Genomic DNA, 21,172 nt, shown 5'->3' with positions numbered 1-21,172 from the left:
AAACAGTAATTTATAATGTTTCTCTAAAGTTGATCGTTTTCGAGTTATAAACAATTTAAAACTGAAAAAAGAATGAAAGATAACGATTTTCAATGTTTTTAAAAACACAAGTAAAAAATATTATTTTTGAAAATAACGAGGGCCAAAATTCAAGCTCAAACCTTATTTTATAAGTTCCCAATAGTAGGTGATTTGGGCTTATTTCATTTTAAAATATTATTTTTTAGTTGTTAATGCAGCCTAATGTGTCCTCTCAAAAGCGTTTTAATAACAAATAAACAAACAATGTTTTAGAATAAAAAATGCCAAAAATTATTATGGGGACCTGATAGAAGAAGGTTTGGCTAGGCTTGGTTAGGCACTTCGTAATTTCAAAATTTTATTTTTTTCGTTTGTGTTTTTGAGCCTTGAAAATCGTCATTTTTCGTCTTTTTCAGTTTTAAATTGTTTGTAACTCAAAAACACACAACTTTAGAGAAAAATTACAAAAGACCCCTTTTTGTTCCAAATGATCCAAAGAACCTGAAATAATGCCTACCCGGGCCGAAAAAATTGATTTTTATAATTTGTTTTAAAAATAAATAGATACATGCATTTAGTAAGGGAAAAATAATCAGTATTTTTGACTTCAAAACGCAAAACATATACAGGGTGTTCCATTTGAAATAAGAAAGTTCATTAGATTTCCAGATAAACGGAAGATCTGACAACTATGTAAATGACATTACAGTATCGGCCGCATTAGACGACTTTTATCCACCAAATTCTATAAAAATCGTGCAAGCCGTTTCTGAGATAATTGAGACGTTCCATACATAAAACTCACTCTGTATATGCATTCACCGGTATTTAGGCGTAAACGCCCTTCCGGTAGGTATCTATGGAGGAGTATCACTGAGCCGCAAGCCCTCATCCCTTGCTGTATTGCTCCCCCATAGGCCGATCAGACGCCCGCATATTCCAGTCTAAGCCTCAGATTGCTATGAATTTTAAACTGCTGCGTTTAGTGATGTGCGGGCCACCTCTCGTTCCACTGGGCTATCCGATGTGCTATAATTATTTGCTACAATATTCGACTATTATGTAATAAAACAAATTTTAAGGTTGTAAACTAAATAAGTTGTTGAAAGTAAAAATCATATTATTTCAAGTAAGAAAATCATAATCTAACAACGCGAAATTTCGTTAAAAATTTTACCGTAACAGTAGGAAAAGTGTGCGATAAAAATGAAATGTAGAAAGGTTATATTTGAATGTTTTGGAAAACGGAAATGGAAAATCAATCAAAACCGGCCGCAAGTGGTAAATATTCTCTAAAGCTAGCTGAAAACATTATTCACGTGGATTATTAGGGCAGTCAATGAGGGTATTTGGCTCCAAATTCCATGCTACTACATCGATTTACTTGATATTTTCACAGTATGTAGGGAATAGTTCAATAAACAAAGTCTATCCTATATACAATGGCGCTTTTATCTTGGGGGCGGTTCCCACCCCTTCAAGGGGGTGGAAATTTTTTTGGTCAAAATAACCACAAAAGTGTCTAGAGAATCTAATTCTAAGAAAAAACTGTTCTATAATTTTTTTTGAAAACTCGATACTTTTTCAGTTATTCGTGGTTGAAAATTGGCCGTTTTCATTGAAAAAATTCACCTTTTCGGACGGTTTTTTGCGAATATCTTAAAAATTATGAATCTAACTAAAAAACTATATATAATATTTTTGTAGCTTATAAAAAAACAAAGAGATCCGTTCCTACATAAATTTTCTAGTTATACTATAAAAAGAGATATGGTAGGTGAAAATAGTTTGTTTGTTTTTGGTGCATACTCAAATCGGTGTATTCAACTTGAAATAACAGAGACCCCCCTAATAAGAGAGACTTTAACCCCTCATCCACCACAATTTAAATGCACCGGTTTCCTTCTACAATACTTTTTATTATAGTGTTGTTTCTATGTTCAAAAAGTTGGACAGGTTTAAAATGAATGGTTTTTGAAAAAAAAAAATAAGATTAAATTATAGAGAGCATTTTTAAATTTTTTTAAAAATCTTCCTTTTTCACCATGTAACCAAAAATGATGAGAGATACGAAAAAAAGATACCGTACAAAAATGTAAGGTTTTTTAGAAATCATTTTTTTTTTCATTACTGTATCTCTTATCATTTTCAAGTTACATGGAGAAAAAGGAAGATTTTTAAGAAAATTTAAAACTGCCCTCTATACTTTGATCTTATTTTTTTCAAAAACCATTCATTTGAAACCCGTCCAACATTTTTAATATAGAAATAACACTGTAATAAAAGGTACTGTAGAAGGAAAACGAGACATTTAAATTCTGGTGGATGAGGGGAGGGGTTAAATATACTTCTTATTTTTTCTTAAAATACATTAGTCATCAATTTTTTTGCATTATATCTCGCTTAGTTTGGATGTAATCGACATTTAATATTGCTCATTTTAAAGGTCTTTTCAAGCACTACAAAAGATATTGGTATCATTATACACCTAAAATCGACCGTTTCTCTGTTATTTCAAGTTGAATACACCGATTTGAGCATGAACAAAAAAAACTCTTCACCTACCATATCTCTTTTTGTTTTATAACTAAAAGATTTACGAACGAACAAGTCTCTTTGTTTATTTATAAGCTAGAAAAATGTTTTATACAGTTTTTCTAGTTAGATGCATAGTTTTTAAGGTTTTCGCAAAAAACCGTTCGCAAAGATATTGTTTCAATGAAAATGTCCAATTTTCAACCACGAATAACTCAAAAAGTAATGAGTTTTCAAAAAAAACATATTGAACAGTTTTAGCTTAGAATTAGGTTCTCTAACCACTTCCGTAGTTATTTTGACCAAAAAATTTTCCACCCCCGAGAAGGGGTGGGAACCACTCCCAAGATAGAAGCGCACATCGGCATACGGTAGACATTGAATTAGGAGATGAGTACAGGCTATTCCCAAAATTTCATTAAAATTCATGTAGTAGGATAGAATTCGGAGGTAATATCCTGTTCTTGCTCTCATTGACTGGCGTACCTATATAATATTCATCACATAATAAAAATGAATAGGTATATTTATCATTTCAGGCTTTGGTTACGTAAAAATAAGCCTTCAAAAGACTTCCTACCTACGATATAGGTTTTATTCAAAGATATACTCGCTGTGTCTACTAAAAATTTCAAATATTCACTATAAAACTGGATTTCGCGAATCGAAAAAATCGCTCTCAAAAGTTATTTTAATATTTTAATTATTAATTTGGTATTAAAAACTTGTGTTTTATAAAACAACTGAAAATTAAAAATCGACGACTTTGTATGTATATTTGTTTGACTATATAGTAGTTAATTAAACAATACCTGGCCTGGATAAATGTCTTAATTACATAACTCTTTCGCAACTCTTCAATATGATTTCAAAATCGCAAACTGTTTAAAATCACAAAATGTTGATTTAGTATTTGCCTCCAGATTAGATAATAGTTTATCTTTGCAATATCCTTTAATATTGGAATGAACAAGTGTTTACTTTCTGGTTTTCCAGAAACCAAATCGGTTAGAAACTCAAAATAATATATCAAAATGAACATTTTCATCACGACACAATGCACAATGCACCATTCCCGATAAGTCAATACATGTACATATAAATCAAGAAAGCATAACAAGAAAATATAGTAAAAAAAAGAAGGAAAAATTATTCAAGGTAGTGAAAAAAATTTGTAGCTAAAAAAATTCCTTAGATAAGCGCTTTCGACAAAATTGTCATCATCGGAGCTAATGCTACAAACGACAAAAGATGTCTAAATACAAGAATTTTTTAACTTACGTCAACATAAAAAGAAGTACCAATACTTAGGGTCGTATGCGTGAGCATCTTATTGAACATAATTATAAATGCATTACAATATCTATTATTATAGTATGCTCCGGTTGCCTCCTGTGAATCTCCAAACAGAAAAAAAAACATGAAAAAAGTGCCACACAAACGTTACAAACACATTAAAACTTTGTTCATGGCGTGAGCATTTCAACCAACCATGATTCCCATCATTTCACCAAAAACTCACTCAGCCACGATGATTGAGTGAAATGCCAACGCCATGAAAAAGTTTTAATGTGTTTGTAACGTTAGTTTGTGTGGCAGTCTTTTCATGTTTTTTTTTCTGTTTGGAGGTTGCACGTTAGACAACTGGAGCATACTATACTGCAGAGTGGGCCAAAGAAAACAGTCCACCTCGATATTTGGCAGTATTTATTAGATTTTAAAGTAATGACGAAACAGGTCGATTTTTGATCTAAAGGGGACATATTTTTACGGTACATACATTTGTCATCCCCTCCATTCCACTTCCCCCACCCCTTATTTTAAAGTGTGCTAGCTCATTTATAAGGCTATTCAATTCTCTATTCAGTAATATAAAGATTAACATAATTATTTATACAGGGTGTCCAAGAAAAAAATATTTTAATTAAATTAATTGACACAAAAAGAAGAATGTATGTATTTTATTTAGTTCAAAATCCATTCTACTGCTGTCACAAAACAGAAAAAAATGTTTTTTGATAAATAAACATTGCTTTTCGCTTAATTCCAATATTCAAGATGCTACCCATCTGCCCTCTTGGTAGGTTGAATATTGAATTTAAGCGAAAAACAATATTTATTTGTCAAATAAACATTTTTCTCTGTTTTCTGTTAGTAGTAGAATGTATTTTGAGTTAAATAAATTGCATACATTCTTCTTTTTGTGTCAATTAATTTAATTCAAAATAATTTTTCTTGGGCACCCTGTATAAATAATTACGTTAATGTTTATATTACTGAATATAGAATTGAATAACATTTCAAATGAGGTAGCACACGACCCCTATTCCCTATTTAAAAATAAGGGGTGGGGGAAATGGAAGGGAGGGGGTTGACAAATGACCGATGTATGTACTGTAAAAATGTGTCCCTCTTACATCAAAAATCGACCTGTTTCTTCATTTCTTTAAAATCTAATAAATACTGCCAAATATCGAGGTGGACTGTTTTCTTTGGCCCACTCTGTATATATTGTAATGCATTTAGAATTATAATGTTCATTAAGATGCTCACGCATACGACCCTAAGTAGTGGTACTTTTTTATATTGACGTAAGTTAAAAAACTTCTTGTATTTAGACATATTTTTCTTATAAGATTTCTATTCGTTTGTAGCATTAGCTCCGATGACAATTTTGTCTAAATCACTTATCTAAGGAAATAAAATACTTTTTCCACCTACCTCTACAGAAAGTATACTTTTCCTGACCTGATTGTATGGAGCAAAGTCGTACTTTTCCTCCCTAGAGAGTAAAAGTACTTTTTCTCCCTAGGCAGGAAAAGTAAAAGTGACGTCATGGAATGTCATTGATGAAATAACTTATTGACGCTCTGTACAATATTCTATTATGTATATACAGCAGACTCCCGTAAGTTCGGCCTCGGTTAGTTCGTTCTCCGCTTAGTCCGGTCGGCATATTTACAGATGCTTGCGTGTATAGACACCAGGGTGTTGAAATCAGTTAGGGTTTGGAGAAACGGTACATTTACAGATGCTAGCGCGTGATGACACCACGGTGTTGAAACCAGTTAGGGTTTGGAAAAACAGTACGTTTACAGACGCTAGCGTGTGTTGACACTAGGGTGTTGAAATCAGTTAGGGTTTGTAAAAACAGTACATTTACAAATACTAACAGATTTGGACACCAGAGTGTTGAAACCAGCTAGCTTTTTTAGTGGTTATACATGCATAGATGCTAACGGCTATTGACTTTGATTTTATATACCTACTGTTGTGGAAAAATAATTAAGTGATTTAGGTATTAATAAATAATTAAACGTTGTTGGGATATAAACAATAATATATTAACACAAAAAACAACATAAAAAATAATGTTGTTCTGAAGCTATGTGCTTGTGGCATTTTTATAATTATCTATTTAGATGGGAAATAAGCCACAATTAAATTTAAAAAAATAATTTTATTAACGGTTCGACGCCCAAATCGGGTGTCGTTGTCAAAATACAAAATACTTTAAAATGTATAATATATGTATGAATTGCCAATATAAATGAGTCAGATTAAAAAAATTATTAGTAGAATTTTTTACTAAGCAACAACATTTTTGTTTAATATACAGGGTGTTTGGTAAAGAATGGGCCATAGCTTAACCTCAGGTTCCTGAGGTTAAAATAGGCCGATTTAAGCTAACTTACCTTAGTACAAAGTTTATAATAACCGAGATACAGGGTGTCAAAGTTAAACTTTTTTTTTATTTATTATTGAATATTTCCTGACAGATATGAGATAACAACATGAAATTTGGTATGTTGGGTTTTTTTGGGTCGAGAAAACTAAATTCCCTACCAAAAATTATATATTGCCCAGAGGGCGCCACATACGCATTTCAGCACTTATTTATTACGTTAAATTTTTTTTATCCCTCACTCTATATAATTTTGACATTAAAATTTTTATTCTCCTATTAGTTTTACTTAAAAAAGCTATACTTCTTTAATCTCTCTAAACTCAACGGTTTTCGAGATAAACGCATTTTAAATCTGCGATACACCATCATTTTTAGCATAATATCATTGTAGTTACACCCGAAAAATAACTTAAAACCATAATAATTGTGCCAGTTCTCAAATTTATGGCATTTCATCGCAAATTTCATTTGAAGAAATTTGCGATACATTTTTCGATAATTTTATGGTTTTAAGTTATTTTTCTGATGTAACTACAATGATATTATGCTAAAAATTATGTTGCACCGCAGATTTAAAATGCGTTTATCTCGTAAACGGTTGAGTTTAGGGAGATGAAAGAGGTATACCTTTTTTAAGTAAAACTAATAGGGGAATACAAATTTTAATGTCAAAATTATACGGAGTGACGGATAAAAAAAATTGAACGTATTAAATGAGTGCTGAAAGGCGTATGTGGCGCCCTCTGGGCAACACATAACTTGTGGTAGGGATTTAGTTTTCTCGTCCCGAAAAACCCCCACATACCAAATTTCGTGTTAATATCTCATGCCTGTCAGGAAATATTCAATAATAAATAAAAAAAAAAGTTTAACTTTGACACCTTGTATCTCGGTTATTATAAACTTTGTACTAAGGTAAGTTAGCTTAAATCGGCCTATTTTAACCTCAGGAACCTGAGGTTAAGATATGGCTCATTCTTTACCAAACACCCTGTAGTAGTATTTTTTATTTTGGCAACGACACCCGATTTGGGCATCGAAACGTTAATAAAATTATTTTTTTCAATTTAATTGTGGCTTATTTCCCATCTAAATAGTTAATTATAAAAATTCCACAAGCAAATAGCTTCAGAGCAACATTATTTTTTATGTTGTTCTTTTGTGTTAATATATGATTGTTTATATCCCAACAACGTTTAATTATTTACTAATACCTAAATCACTTAAATATTTTTCCACAGCAGTAGGTATATAAAATCAAAGTCAATAGCCGTTAGCATTTATGCATGTATATTAATTACTAAAAAAGCTAGCTGGATTCAACACTCTAGTGTCCAAATCTGCTAGTATTTGTAACTGTACTGTTTTTCCAAACCCTAACTGATTTCAACACCCTAGTGCCAACACACACTAGCGTCTGTAAACGTACTGTTTTTCCAAACCCTAACTGATTTCAACACCGTGGTGTCAACACGCGCTAGCATCTGTAAATGTACTGTTTTTCCAAACCCTAACTGATTTCAACACCTTGGTGTCTACACACGCAAGCATCTGTAAATATGCGTCCGGTCGGCTCCCTGAGCATTAGTCACACATTTTGCACATCAAAAATCATTAGAAAAGAAAATTCAGAAAAAAACTACTGACTTTTTTTAAGTGTTTAAGAAGCCAAACCACCAATCTGTAATAATATTTTTAAATTTTATTAGGCCTAGAGTTCTGTAAGACTTGTTTTATAGTACTTTTGTAACGGTCTATCTTTTCATATATGTTAAATATATGTCAGAGTATTCCTCTGTGTTGTCTTCTACTTAATGTACAAGTGTTTTGTTTTTGCTAGATCCATACAAACAATAAATGGGCATTTTTTAGATAAGCATCTGTTAGTTCGGCCACTTTTAAGTTCGGCCTAGGGTCCGGTCCCGAGGTGGCCGAACTTACGGGAGTCTACTGTATTACGTAAGCATCTATACACTTTAACGTTTATTTATAGAACAACTTTGTAATTTGTAGAATGGTAAAAACAGTAAATTGTTATTTTGATTTAATTATGTTTACATTAATAATTTAACTTATACTTGACAGTTGACAGTTATAATATACCTACTTGTTAGTTTTAGCACATTTTAGTTCTCTAATAAATTTTGTCAGTTAGTTAGTTATAACATGGGAGTAAAGTGAATTTTCCTCCCTTGAATGATTATTGCCCTCCGCTACGCGTCGGGAAGTAAACTTCATTCTCGGGACGAAAAGTAGCACTTTCCTCCCTTGTTATACAAATAGCTATTACACACTTTGATATACAATTTTTTTCACTCCCTCGATTCATTCAAGTGTGTACAAAATTTATCACTCTTTCAACTGGAGAAATTATTGTCTGCTTGTACACAAGAATATGTTTGTTATCCAAGAAATCTCTTCCCTGCTCTACTTTTAATGCATGATTTCGTTACTTTTATTTTTCGGATTTATTTTCCCAGATAATAGTTTTTTAGTTCCTGAATTCAATATTTATTGTAAGTTATCGACAATAATTTAGTTATGGCGTCTTCTGTGTATTTTAAGTTCTTAAAATAAATTCCGATAATTTCAATAGCTTACTCTTGTTACCGAAATGGGAATACATATTATTTAACCAGAACAATATATGTGGGCTTTTACCATACCTACCAACAAAGGGTAATGGAAGGGTACATTAATTTTTGATTTAGCCTAATAAATGACTGTGTTGTGATTTTTATTTGTGGTTCGTTTTGTCGTTGTGTTAATTATGATATATTAAAACAGAAAATAGTAGTTATCACAAACGAAGAGAAGCTAGCATAAAAGTTGATTTTAAAAAGGGTGCTTAACATGTTGATGGACAGAACGTCTGTAGATTTCCATTGATATAATGTGACACAACTTTTATAGACGAAATTTTTAAAATAACGAGTTGTGACAAAAAATCAGTGGACATTGGCTTTCAGATATAAACATTCTACGAACACACGATATCCATGGTCATCATCCATATTATGTTTACAAAAAATGTTATAAAACTCATTGTTTCCATAAAGTATAAAAGCTAAAAGAAATGTAGCCATTCTCCTATTCTACTTTGCAAAATAAATATTATAGTGTCACAACAATTACACATCTGATGCACTGTCCATCAACGTGTTAAATAGAGACAGTTAAAAAAACTATGAAAAAATGACAAAATGAAAAAGATAATGAAGCTGTTTATCTATGATTTACACAACAGAGAGACAGAACTTTTCTAAAGAACATGGTAATGTTCTTTAGAAAAGAAATTGCAGACAAATCTGGTAAATGTGGACGCCATTCTTTATTGCCTTTTCTCCTAATTTAGTGTATTGAAAATGTTCTAAATACATATTTACAGCCAAATTACTAGTGAACATCCAATAAAATTAGGGACTCACCAGTTGGTCACCAACTAAGTTGCCCATAATATTTATCTAGTGGAAAATTCTTGTGGTGAAATCAAATCAAAACAGAAATTGTGACAATCTACTTATATTAAAAAAGAAGTATCGATCATTTACTATTAGATCAGTTATATTTGAAAAAATGTATAAGTACTCTTAAGCATCCTCAGCCTCTGTACTAAATGTATTTATATTTAACTTATTAAACCTGAGACATTGTTTCCCAACATCAAGTAGGCCAGTCTGTATATCTCTACATGCTTCTGGAGACAGACAGAACAAGCCAAGAACTAGTTTTGACCCTTTTTAGACGCAAGGCGCCAGAATGTCTAGCTATATTTAGTTCTATTTACGCGAAGTCATTCTTTTTGTTCCAGGCCTGGTCTAGAATAGTGGAGAACATAGAGTCGTAGTATATAAGTTAAATTGTTCTTGCTTTAGACCTCAGTCTTAATTTGAATGTCGAGAATTATAAATGTTGAACCTAAATAATTGTAAATAGATAATTATATATATTATGTGTATATAAATTAGATGTTGCAATGTGTTATAAATCACTATAAATGTAATAAATAAATTAAGTAGGTACATGTATTAAAAATAAAGAATAAAGTAAGTTCAGATAAAGGCAGTTTTTGTTTATATTCGATTCAGAGTTGGACCACCATCTCATATAGCTATTTCAGCATCCTCATGCCTCCTCAGTGAAGCTATGCAGTCACAACTCTGAAAGGAACATAAACAATCTGCCAATTTAAGGGAAACCATCGCGATACAATGATTCCACCTTTTGAGAGGCAATCTAGCGACATCTCTCGTATTACGAGGAAAACAACGAAAAGCCCTAGATACAAAGTTTACTAAAAATAAAGTAAGTGTTTTGTTTAAGTAAAATAAAAATAAGAGCAAACAGTAGCGATCAACAGGTAGCAAGAAACGCGTTCCAAGATTGGGGCTATAATTTTGAATATTTTGTCGAGATATTTGGCACACATATTCGTAATATAATAAAGAATGGCGGTACAGAGCCCAATTTCAGAAATATGTTAGTATGTGGAAATTACTCTATAACTAAATAAAATATTGAAAAAAGGAGCCTGTACCGCTATTAAGAAAGACAAAAAAATACACTTTCCTCAAATAAACTTTTTTATCCCGTGCCTAGATTTTGTGTCACATTGGAACTACTAAAAATTGATTTTTTTATAACAAGAAATCGAACGTCACTGACTTGGCAACATTTCGCGCCTATGTGTATACGCTCTGAGCTTCGCTGGTGTCGCTCCTAGCGTATTAGTAATGCAACTTTCACCGGTAATTTTTAAATTTATTATTTAATTGTTATCGCTTAGTATTTACAACGCAAAAAAGTAATTAAATTGTAATCGATTTTTTTAAGATTTTGCTAATCATTTTGACGTTCTATTGATGAAATATTAATGTCTTACTTCGGATACTTTCACAATTATCGTGTAGATGGCGCTAAGATTAATAGATTAATTTATAATTACATATTACGGAACATTAAAAAAACTTAAATTCAGTATTTAAAACGTAAGTATATTTAAGGTAAAAATATATACCACAGCTTTGACCAACTAATATTTTTTATAATTAATGTTTTTATTTTTAATTTTAAATTAATCACTTTGACATTTATGTCAAATTTCCAGTAAACGTTTACAGACTTGTCACTACTGGCGCTCGCGAATTTTTAAATATCCTATCTACGTACGAGCTCACAGCGTATAAAATAATTATTGTTTTTGATAGTATAAACGTCACTGTCAGTGTCGAATTACCGACGCACTGTTGCCTCACTTTTGAAAGTTCGCAGAGCTTTCGCAAGACCGCGTCTGTTGCTACCTGTTGATCGCTACTGTGTGCTCTTGATGTATACTAAAAGTGTCATGGATAATTTAAATATCTATTATAGAATGTCATAATTGAAAAAAATCGTTGAGCTAATGTTTTAAAAAACACAACGGAGAAATGAAAAAGGATAGTAATACAGGCATGGCCCTCAAAAATTTTACAAGAACTAAAAATAGAGAGGCTGTTATTGATTTAAAAAACTTCCTGTTTTTTTGTCAGATTTGTGTAGTTTTTATTATTTTGGACATTTGCCTATTTGGAATTTTAAATTATAATGATTCTGTAAGTTCTGCAGTGTTAACTTTCTAAACATCTTACATATTCAAGATATAAAAACTGAAGAACACAGTGCACATAGGTGCAGAAAATACTAAAAAATTATAACAGCAGCTGCGATAACTGACATATCAAGAAATGCCCATAAAATAATTAAATTAAAAATTATCAATTTGAAATGGTTAACAAACTTTTCTATAGTTTCTTATTTTTTTTTTCTGTACAGTAGAGTCCCGCTAATCTGAACTTCAGTAATCCGAAAATCTGCTTAATCCGAAACAGAATTTGACAATAGATTTGGGGAAAATAAATACAATATGCAGTTACTCTAAGAACCACTATTTTATATAATATCAAAAACTGACTTTTTTTGCTAAAGATAACGATAACGAACCACCAACACCTGAAGTGACAACAAACGAAGAAACAAATATTGAAGAAGCAGAGGTAACGGAAGCATTAAGGAAATTAAAAAATAGAAAATCACCAGAAGAGGACAGAATATCGAATGAACTCCTAAACTATGGAGGACAAGACCTGACCAAACAATTATTAAAACTAATCCAAAAAATAATAGAACAAAACAGAATACCACAAGAATGTAGATCAAGCATCCTAATACCTCTCTTCAAAAAGGGAGAAAAATCGGACCCGGAGAATTACAGAGAAATTAATTTATTAAACTCAACACTAAAATTAACGACCAAAGTGATAACAAGCAAACTGAATAAAATTATGACATTAGCAGAAGAACAACAAGATTTTAGGTCGGGAAGATCATATATCGACGCTATATTTATAATGAGGCAGATTCAAGAAAAATCGTTAGAATACAACAAACCGGCATACTTATGTTTCGTGGACCTTAAGAAGGCATTCGACAGGGTCAAATTAAAGGACGTTATCCATTTATTGTACGCAAGAGAGGCACCTCTAGGAATAATTAAAACGATCGAAAATATCTACCAGAACAACACAATAAAATTAAAAGTAGATGATGAACTAACTGACCCAATTGAAGCTGGCAATGGGATAAGACAGGGAGATTCCCTGAGTCCTCTGTTGTTCAACCTGATCATGGACAAAATAATAAAAAAAGTAAGAACAAAAAAAGGATACCAAATGGGAGAAAAACAACTTAAAATAATCTGCTATGAAGACGACGCAATTTAATATAACCGCTAGAAAATTTAACATGTTAATTTCCCCAAAAAAGACTAAATGCATGGTTATAACAGCAGCATGGTTATAATTAGAGCTGGAGGGTCAAATAATAGAACAAGTCATGGAGTTTAAATATCTAGGCATCACACTATGCAGCTACAGAAAGCTCGAAACAGAAGTGGAATATCAGGTAAATACAGCAAACAGAGCCGCAGGTTGCCTGAATGAAACAATATGGAGAAATAAAAACATCGGAAAAGAAGTGAAAGGCAGAATTTACAAAACAGTCATCAGACCAATAATGACATACGCGGCAGAAACACGACCTGATACAGAAAGGACAAAAAGAATGCTAGAAACAGCAGAGATGAAAACATTGCGAAAAATCGATGGTAAGACGATGTGGGATAGAGCTAGAAGTGCAGATATACGAAGGAGATGCAAGGTGGACAACATTAATAACTGGGTGAAAAGCAGAAGAGTAGAATGGAACGACCACATAAGCCGAATGACAACAAATAGAGTAGTAAGGACGGCGAGAGACGGTTCCCCAATAGGAAGACGATCAGTGGGAAGACCACGAAAAATATGGAATGACAACTTACTGGAGGCACATTGAAAAACTTATTAAATTAATATTTATTGACGGAAAACTCCATTTTACAATTAAAATTAAAAGTCAAAATTAAACATTGAACACAAGTTAACTTACATTACTTACAATTAAACTAACGACATCAAAAAATTAAAATCAAATTAAAATAATTCACGTGAAATAGTCCTTTTAAAAGCATTTAGTGTGACTCCCATAAAGTCTATATTTGGAAACTCATTTACACTAGAAACAATTCTATTTAAAGGCATATTTTCTGCATGACGTGTATTGCACGATCTAGCGGATAGCAAGGGACATCTTCTCAAATTCCTAGCTGGAACATAAAAATCTATTCGACCCAGAATGCTAGGTGCAACAATAATACCATTTAACACCTTAAATACGAAATTAAGGTCAAAGTATCGCCTGCGATCCTCTAGACGGTGCAAATGAAACATCTGCATGACCTGACTGGAATTAAATTGCATTCCTCTAGTACCTAATCTATACCGCAGATATCTAACGAATTTATTTTGAATCGATTCAATTCGATATTTGTGATTGTCATAACTTGGACTCCAAATCACTGAACAATACTCTAGTAATGAACGAACATAACTCAAAAACAATCTCACAATTACAAACAAATTATTAAAATCATATGACATTCTGATGACTAACCCTAATGTCCGATTAGCACGCGCAATAATGGCATCATAATGGTCCACGAAACTTAGCTTACCATCCAGTAACACACCTAAATCCTTAATTACCTGAACCCTAGATAAATCCACATCTCCTATCTTGTATTTAAAATCACTGGTGGTCTTATTACGTGAAAAAATAATATATGAGCATTTCGAAGCATTCAATCTAAGATTATTTTCCTGGCACCAATGTACTAAAGAATCCAAGTCTCTCTGCAAACCCTCACAATCAGATTCTGACCTAATGCATTTAAATATCTTCAACTCGTCTGCAAATATCAGATATTCAGATTTAAAGTTCCGGAAGTTCCTACCAATATCATTTACCAACAACAGAAAAAGCTTAGGACCCAAATGGGAACCCTGCGGAACCCCTGATACGGCTTCAAATCCATTAGAAACACATTCTGCTGATCTTACTTGCAATGTTCTTCCTTGCAAATACGAAGTAAACCAAGCTAATAAAGAACCAGTGATACCAAAGTTTCTCAGCTTTGTAATTAAGACATTATGATCTAGTAGGTCAAAGGCCTTATTGAAATCGGTGTATATAGAGTGCACCTCGTAACCCTCATCCATTGCTGTACATATACTATCGATATACAAAAAGAGGTTAGTGAGAGTAGAACGTCCGCCTACAAATCCATGTTGGTTTTCCGTAATAATGTTCCTAAAACAATAATCCAAACTTGGCAAAACCATTTTTTCAAATACTTTAGATAAGGCTGACTGAATACAAACTGGCCGATAATTTTTGATATCACTATGATCTCCTGCCTTGAAAATAGGACACACAAAGGAATGTTTCCATCTGTTCGGGAAAATTCCCGTCTGGAGAGATTTATTAAGAACGTATACTAATGGTTCACACAAGGACACTGCACTTTCTCTTAGGAACAAATTCGGTATCAAATCAGGGCCAGCCCCTTTATTGACATTTAATGACAACAACACATTCAGTAAATTGTCGAAAGTGACTTCGAGGTTACTAATTTCCACCTCCAGCTGTTGTGAGAAAATTTCATTACTCTCCAGGTTATCCAGAGATTTACCATTAAAAGTGCTGTATACAGTACCAAAATGTTTCGCAAACAACTCTGTTATTTTTTGTTTGTCATTCTCACTTTCCTCACCTAGAAACATAGAGCCAGGGAGAGCACCATGTCCGTTGGTTTTATTTTTGATGAACTTCCAAAATTCACCAGCGTTCTCATTTATTCTCACTTCCATCTTTGAAACGTAAGCATTGTAAGACTGCTCAGTGAGTGATGAGCATTCATCTCTCAAATTTTTAAATTCAATATAGTGGTGATACTTATTTGTAGTTTTATATTTTTTATGCGCAAATCTTTTTGGCAATGACTTTACTCTTAAGTTCAGATGAGAACCAAACAGGAAAATTCGATCTTTTTACAGATATCTTTGGTACAAAAAGTTCAATTGCGTTCCAAATAATGGAATAAAAAGCATCTAAAATGCCATTTACATCCTCTAAACAGACAGAGTAATGTCTATATAAAAAGAAGAAGAAGAAGAAAAAGACTTTTTTTGAAAAAATCAGTTAAATTGTTTTGCTATGATAAATAATTTCTCTCTTTATAACTAAATTACGCCAGCTCCTCAAAACTGTGATTATCTACATGACATGGCAGCAGGGTGTTGCTCTACATAGAGTAGCGTTAAATCAAATGCAGCCACAGCATCTGTGTGGGTTACCCACGTTCACTGTTGACATCTTCTTTCCCATCAATTTCATGAGAGGGTTTTGAAGTTTTTCTGTAACCATTTCAATGATACACATAACCATTTCAATGATACCATATACACTGCGCGTTGGAGAAAACTAGCACCCCACAAAATGGGTCATTTTTGATACCTATCTCGAATTTCCTAAAGAAATTCACTAGAATAATCACAAAATTCATCTTCTTTTTTGGTAGATTATGTCGGCACTCAACGGTAATCCATAAATATTATATTATATTAATATGTCACTAAAGAGTTCTAAAAACAACTGTTTTTTATATAAAAGCAGACTAAAAATCTAAAAATTAAAGGAATAACGTAGAAAATACAAAAAATCTCTGATATAACTTACTTAACGTATGAAATGCCAATTGTGTCAAAATTTGATAAATGTCATTAGTGTCAAAATTTTATAACAGTGGAGTAAACTTGCCTGCGGTTGGACCAATTACAAACAAGCATTACAGCGCGGTAAATTTGAATCACTCCTCTTGGTTTAAAAACAAACCATAGTACAGTTTAGAAGGCCAAAAATAATCATTTTTTTCAAGAATTTTTTTCCGAGAATCTTTATTAAAAAAGAAAATAAATATTTTTACTAATATCTAACTCTAAAAAACTACAAAAATATATATTTTTTCATTTATCCTCGTACACTAATATTGTAGAGGGCGCAAAAGTCGAGGCCTCGAAAAATGATGGTGGACAGTTAATCTCAGGATTGGGATATCTGAAACGAAAAAATCGTATTGAATTTAAAAAAGGACGGTTTCTTACATGACAATTTACCACAATTTGACCAAAAAATAAAAAACAAATTTTTTAACCATGAAAAACTGAAGAAAAACAAGCGATTTTTTCACAAAAATTTTTCAAATTTCCGTAAAATCTTTTTTGCGGAATTTTTCACTAACAGTGGTAAATTGTCACGTAAGAAACCTTCCCATGCCGTACGATTTTTTGTTTCAGAGATCCCAATCCTTAGATTAACTGTCCGCAATCGGAACTACTTTTTTCGAAGCCTCGATTTTGGTGCCCTCTACAATATTAGTGTACATGCAAAAATGAAAAAAGATATATTTTTTGTATTCTCTAAGAGTTAGATATTAATATGTAAAAAGTTTTATGTTCACTTTTAATAAAGGTTCTGAGAAAAAAAATCTTGAAAAAATACTTATGTTTGATCTTCTAAAGTGTAGTAGTACCTTAAGTGATCTTTTAATTTTGTCATTTATATTCCGGGTGTACCAATCAACTGTGTTTTTTTTCTCAAAGTTCACCACACTCTCTGGAATATTCTAGCATTTATAAAATACTGAAATTACAACCCAACTATAGCCTCAGATTTTCTTAACATTTTGTTTTTTGATTCATTCGCTTATGTTGGATAATAAGAAAGTACAGTATTTTAACAACTAGCCATGTTCTTCATCAATACAGGGTGTTTCTAAATAAGTGCGACAAACTTTAAGGGGTATGAAATAAGGGGTTAATTATGTATGAAATAATAATGACTGTTTGCTTGATAAACATATGTCCTCAAATGCTTCGTTTCCGAGATATGGGATATTGAATTATTTCTTACAAACTGACGATTTATTTATTGCTTTAAAACCGGTTGAGACATGCAAATGAAATTTGGTAGGTTTTAAGAGGTAGTTATTGCACATTTTTTGACATACATTAAGAATTTTATATTCACCATTGGCATGAATAAGGGTCATATTACCCAGTCATATTACCTGAATGCACGCCAATGGTGAATATAAAATGTTTAATTGTATGTCAAAAATGCGCAATAACTACCTCTTAAACCTTACCAAATTTCATTTACATATCTCAACCGGTTTTAGAGCAATAAATAAATCGTCAGTTTGTAAGAAAAAATTCAACATCCCGTATCTTGCCATCGAAGCATTTGCGGACACATGTTTATAAATCAAACAGTCATTATTTTTTCATGCAGAATTACCCCTTAAAGTTTGTCGCACTTATTTAGAAACACCCTGTATTGATAAAGAACATGGCTAGTTGTTAAAGTACCTAACTTTTTTATTATCCAACATAAGCGAATGAATAAAAAAATAGAATGTTAGGAAAACCTGAGGCTATATTGAGTTTTAATTTCAGAATTTTATAAATGGTAGAATATTCTACAAGATGTGGTGAACTTTGAGAAAAAAACAGTTTGACTGGTACACCCAGTATACAATGACAATCTACCTGTCTAGCAACAATATTATTACAGCGATATTGTTAAAGAATAAGGTAACACATTAAAAAAATCACTCAAATCAGATAACAGGTTTAGGAAATTCGAGACATCAAATATGACCAATTTTGTGAAGTTCCCGTTTTCTCTGACGTGTAGTGTATCTTGTGGCCATCATCATCAGGTTGCACCCATTATTCTACATCATAGTCTGTCGCCTCTTCACAGCCAGGAATATGTTCAACCTCTAGACCTGGCATTTCTTCATAAGTAAACTTTTTGTCTTGAAAAACGGTGTTTGATCATATATCTCAGATGAATGCATTCTTCTATTAAAGGATTTATTACTTCCTTCTTATTATCATAGGCTCCTACTGCATTCAAAACGAACATACTGTACTTAATGATAGGCATAGTATCTATGTTTTTTTATTAAGAGTGTTTTAAGAAAATCTGTTTAATCCGATAACTTTGATAATCCGAAATGGGTTTGGTCCCAATTATTTCAGATTACACTCCACTGTACATATTTAGTAGAAGTACACCTATGTCAAATTAATGATTTATTGCAGAGAAAGAAAATACTTACAACAACATTTAAAGATGACTCTGAATACCTGTTAACAGTAACTGTTATTGACTGTCCCTGAGCTACAGCTATTTGAGCAGCAACTTCTTCAAAAGTAACATCAGGTGGTAAATCATTAAGTAGAGGATCTGAAGTAATGAGTCTCCTAATACTACTTTGTGTAATTTCTAGAAGGTCTTCATGTGACAAGTTCTCTATCTCTTCATCCAAGGATAATACTTTGTTTTCAGTTCCTTGCTCCTCCATTCTAGGAAAGAAAACTTTATAAAGTTGTGTGCAAAGATGTATAGATAATAGATAGACAATTTATTCCTTTTGTACAAACTTATTTATTTGTTTTGGGTGTACGATTATAAACTTTGGATTGGAAAGTGTTAATTTAAATTTTAAAACCAAACCAAAATAATAACATAACCTCATTTAGCCGGCTTGACAATGACGTCTATCATACGTCATTGGAACTTGACCTGGCACAGTCCTATGGCACAACCGCTATAATATGGTTAAGATTACAGAGATCGGGAACATGACAATCTCCAAAAATATGTTGTACCTAGTTTTAAAACGTTGTTTAATTTAAATTTCACGAGTATTCTAAAGCAGTTGTGGCTGTGTCAACAATGTACCTATTCACCATAAATTTACCGTTCTAAAGCAAAGGATTTTATCAGAAAAAATATGAGCATTTGAATTAAACTTTATTATCCATTAAAAAAACGGTGTGCTAACAAAAGTGCAAGCTAATCAAATAAAAATTGTTTCGCCCACATGCAGGATTACATTATTTATTCCAGCATTTAATTTGCTACGAATCTTCTGATGAAGAATCTACTGAATTCTTCGAAAAGTCGTAGCTTCTATTCTTGAATCTTGAATCCAAAATTACATTGATCTTTTATTACTGAAGCAGAACTCAAGATCACACGGTCGTCGAACTTTACGACCCAACATCATAAAAGCGAGGTATGGCCAGTACTTGCATTCTGCATTCATAGCCACTCTGTGGTCCCGTGGGCCATCAAATACAAATTAATACACAGGTATAGGTATAATAAGATATGTTCACTTTCTTTGATGCTGGGATATAACTTTGGAAATTTGTTTGCTCTTCGTTTGAAAAGCTCTTCGTTCGAAAAGTCTCGATTCGAAATTTCTCCTTTGGCTTAAATGGATTTCTGAGAAGACAGACAAAAGGCTAAAGATTTATTTAACGTGTACTTATATTTGCAGCCGTAAAAGCCTTCTGTATGCCTTCCGTTTGGTATTGCATTTGCGCCAATCATTTTATAAAATGATCCATTGCTACTAGAATATATTTATTTCCAGCATCTGTTTTTGGAACAGTCCTTTAACGTCCATAACTACTCTCTGAATATGGCTAACATTGCAGTGACTTCTTTTTTCCAACTAACTAGATCATTACCCGCTGCAAACAATTCGCATGTTCGGCACCATCTTTTTACATATTCATTCAATATAACCTTTCGTAACATTTTTGTACTGTAAAGGTTTCTACCTGATGGATCGTTCGGTATCTGACACAATATTTCTGATACTTGAAGACCTGAAGCTTGTAGATACCATCAAATGAATGGGTCCGCCGAATAACGTTATAAGCGCCACTTCACTCGTTATTAAGAAATCGAAAAAGAAATTTTAAATTTATAACAATGGCAAAACTTAACCATTTTAAGAGTTAGGTCCGGTCTTTTCACCTCCGAATAAATATTTATCAGGAAGTTTATCCGGCAGATTACATGTAAATCTGTCAAATAAACCTCCGGATAACTTTTATTCGGAGGTGAAAAGACCGGGCGTTAGTAATAAAGTTTGTAAATACAAATTACAAACTGTATTACTCACCCTTAAAATGTATAAACTCACAATTATCACAATTTTAAAAATTTTTCTTCGACTTCTCAAAAACGAACAATGTGGCGATTATACAACGTTATTCGGCGGACCCATTCAAATGTAATTTAGATTCCGAACCATCGTCATTTAAATTCTTTACATATTATTGGAACAGGTACACGAAGTCTAATATGCCTTTTGAGAAGGCTCCATATATGCTCAACAGGATTAAGAGGGCTAGATTTTGATAAGGCTGTTACTACCATAGTATCTTCAAGATACTGTGTTACTATTCTTGTCGTGTTTGGTATCGCATTAGAATAATACCATTACTTATAATCTTGCATAATAATCTTGCATTATAGTATTGCATTATAATCTTGCATTATAATCTTGCAATATAATCTTGCATTATAATCTTGTATTAGCAGAATACCATTACCAATAAACTCAGCATATTGCATCATATTATAATG

General features: G+C 32.3%; 1 protein-coding gene across 2 annotated transcripts in view; it reads right to left on the bottom strand.

Moving 5' to 3' along the window:
• Positions 1-21,172, bottom strand: part of LOC126880186 (carbohydrate sulfotransferase 11-like) — a 104,922-nt gene that overhangs the window by 80,169 nt on the left and 3,581 nt on the right. Inside the window, exon 2 of one of the 2 annotated variants that reach the window (XM_050643968.1) lies at positions 18,843-19,089. In XM_050643968.1, the coding sequence (XP_050499925.1) occupies positions 18,843-19,088 (246 nt within the window). In that variant the 5' untranslated portion in view covers position 19,089. Of the gene's footprint in view, positions 1-3,368; positions 3,449-18,842; positions 19,090-21,172 lie in introns of those variants that run through there. The other variant, XM_050643967.1, reaches the window with a different exon arrangement.

The sequence above is a fragment of the Diabrotica virgifera genome, chromosome 2, assembly GCF_917563875.1.
Source record: "Diabrotica virgifera virgifera chromosome 2, PGI_DIABVI_V3a".
NCBI classification, from domain to species: Eukaryota; Metazoa; Arthropoda; class Insecta; order Coleoptera; family Chrysomelidae; genus Diabrotica; species Diabrotica virgifera.
Note: the sequence above shows the minus strand (reverse complement) of the source record. Positions and strands in the feature narration are given on the sequence as shown.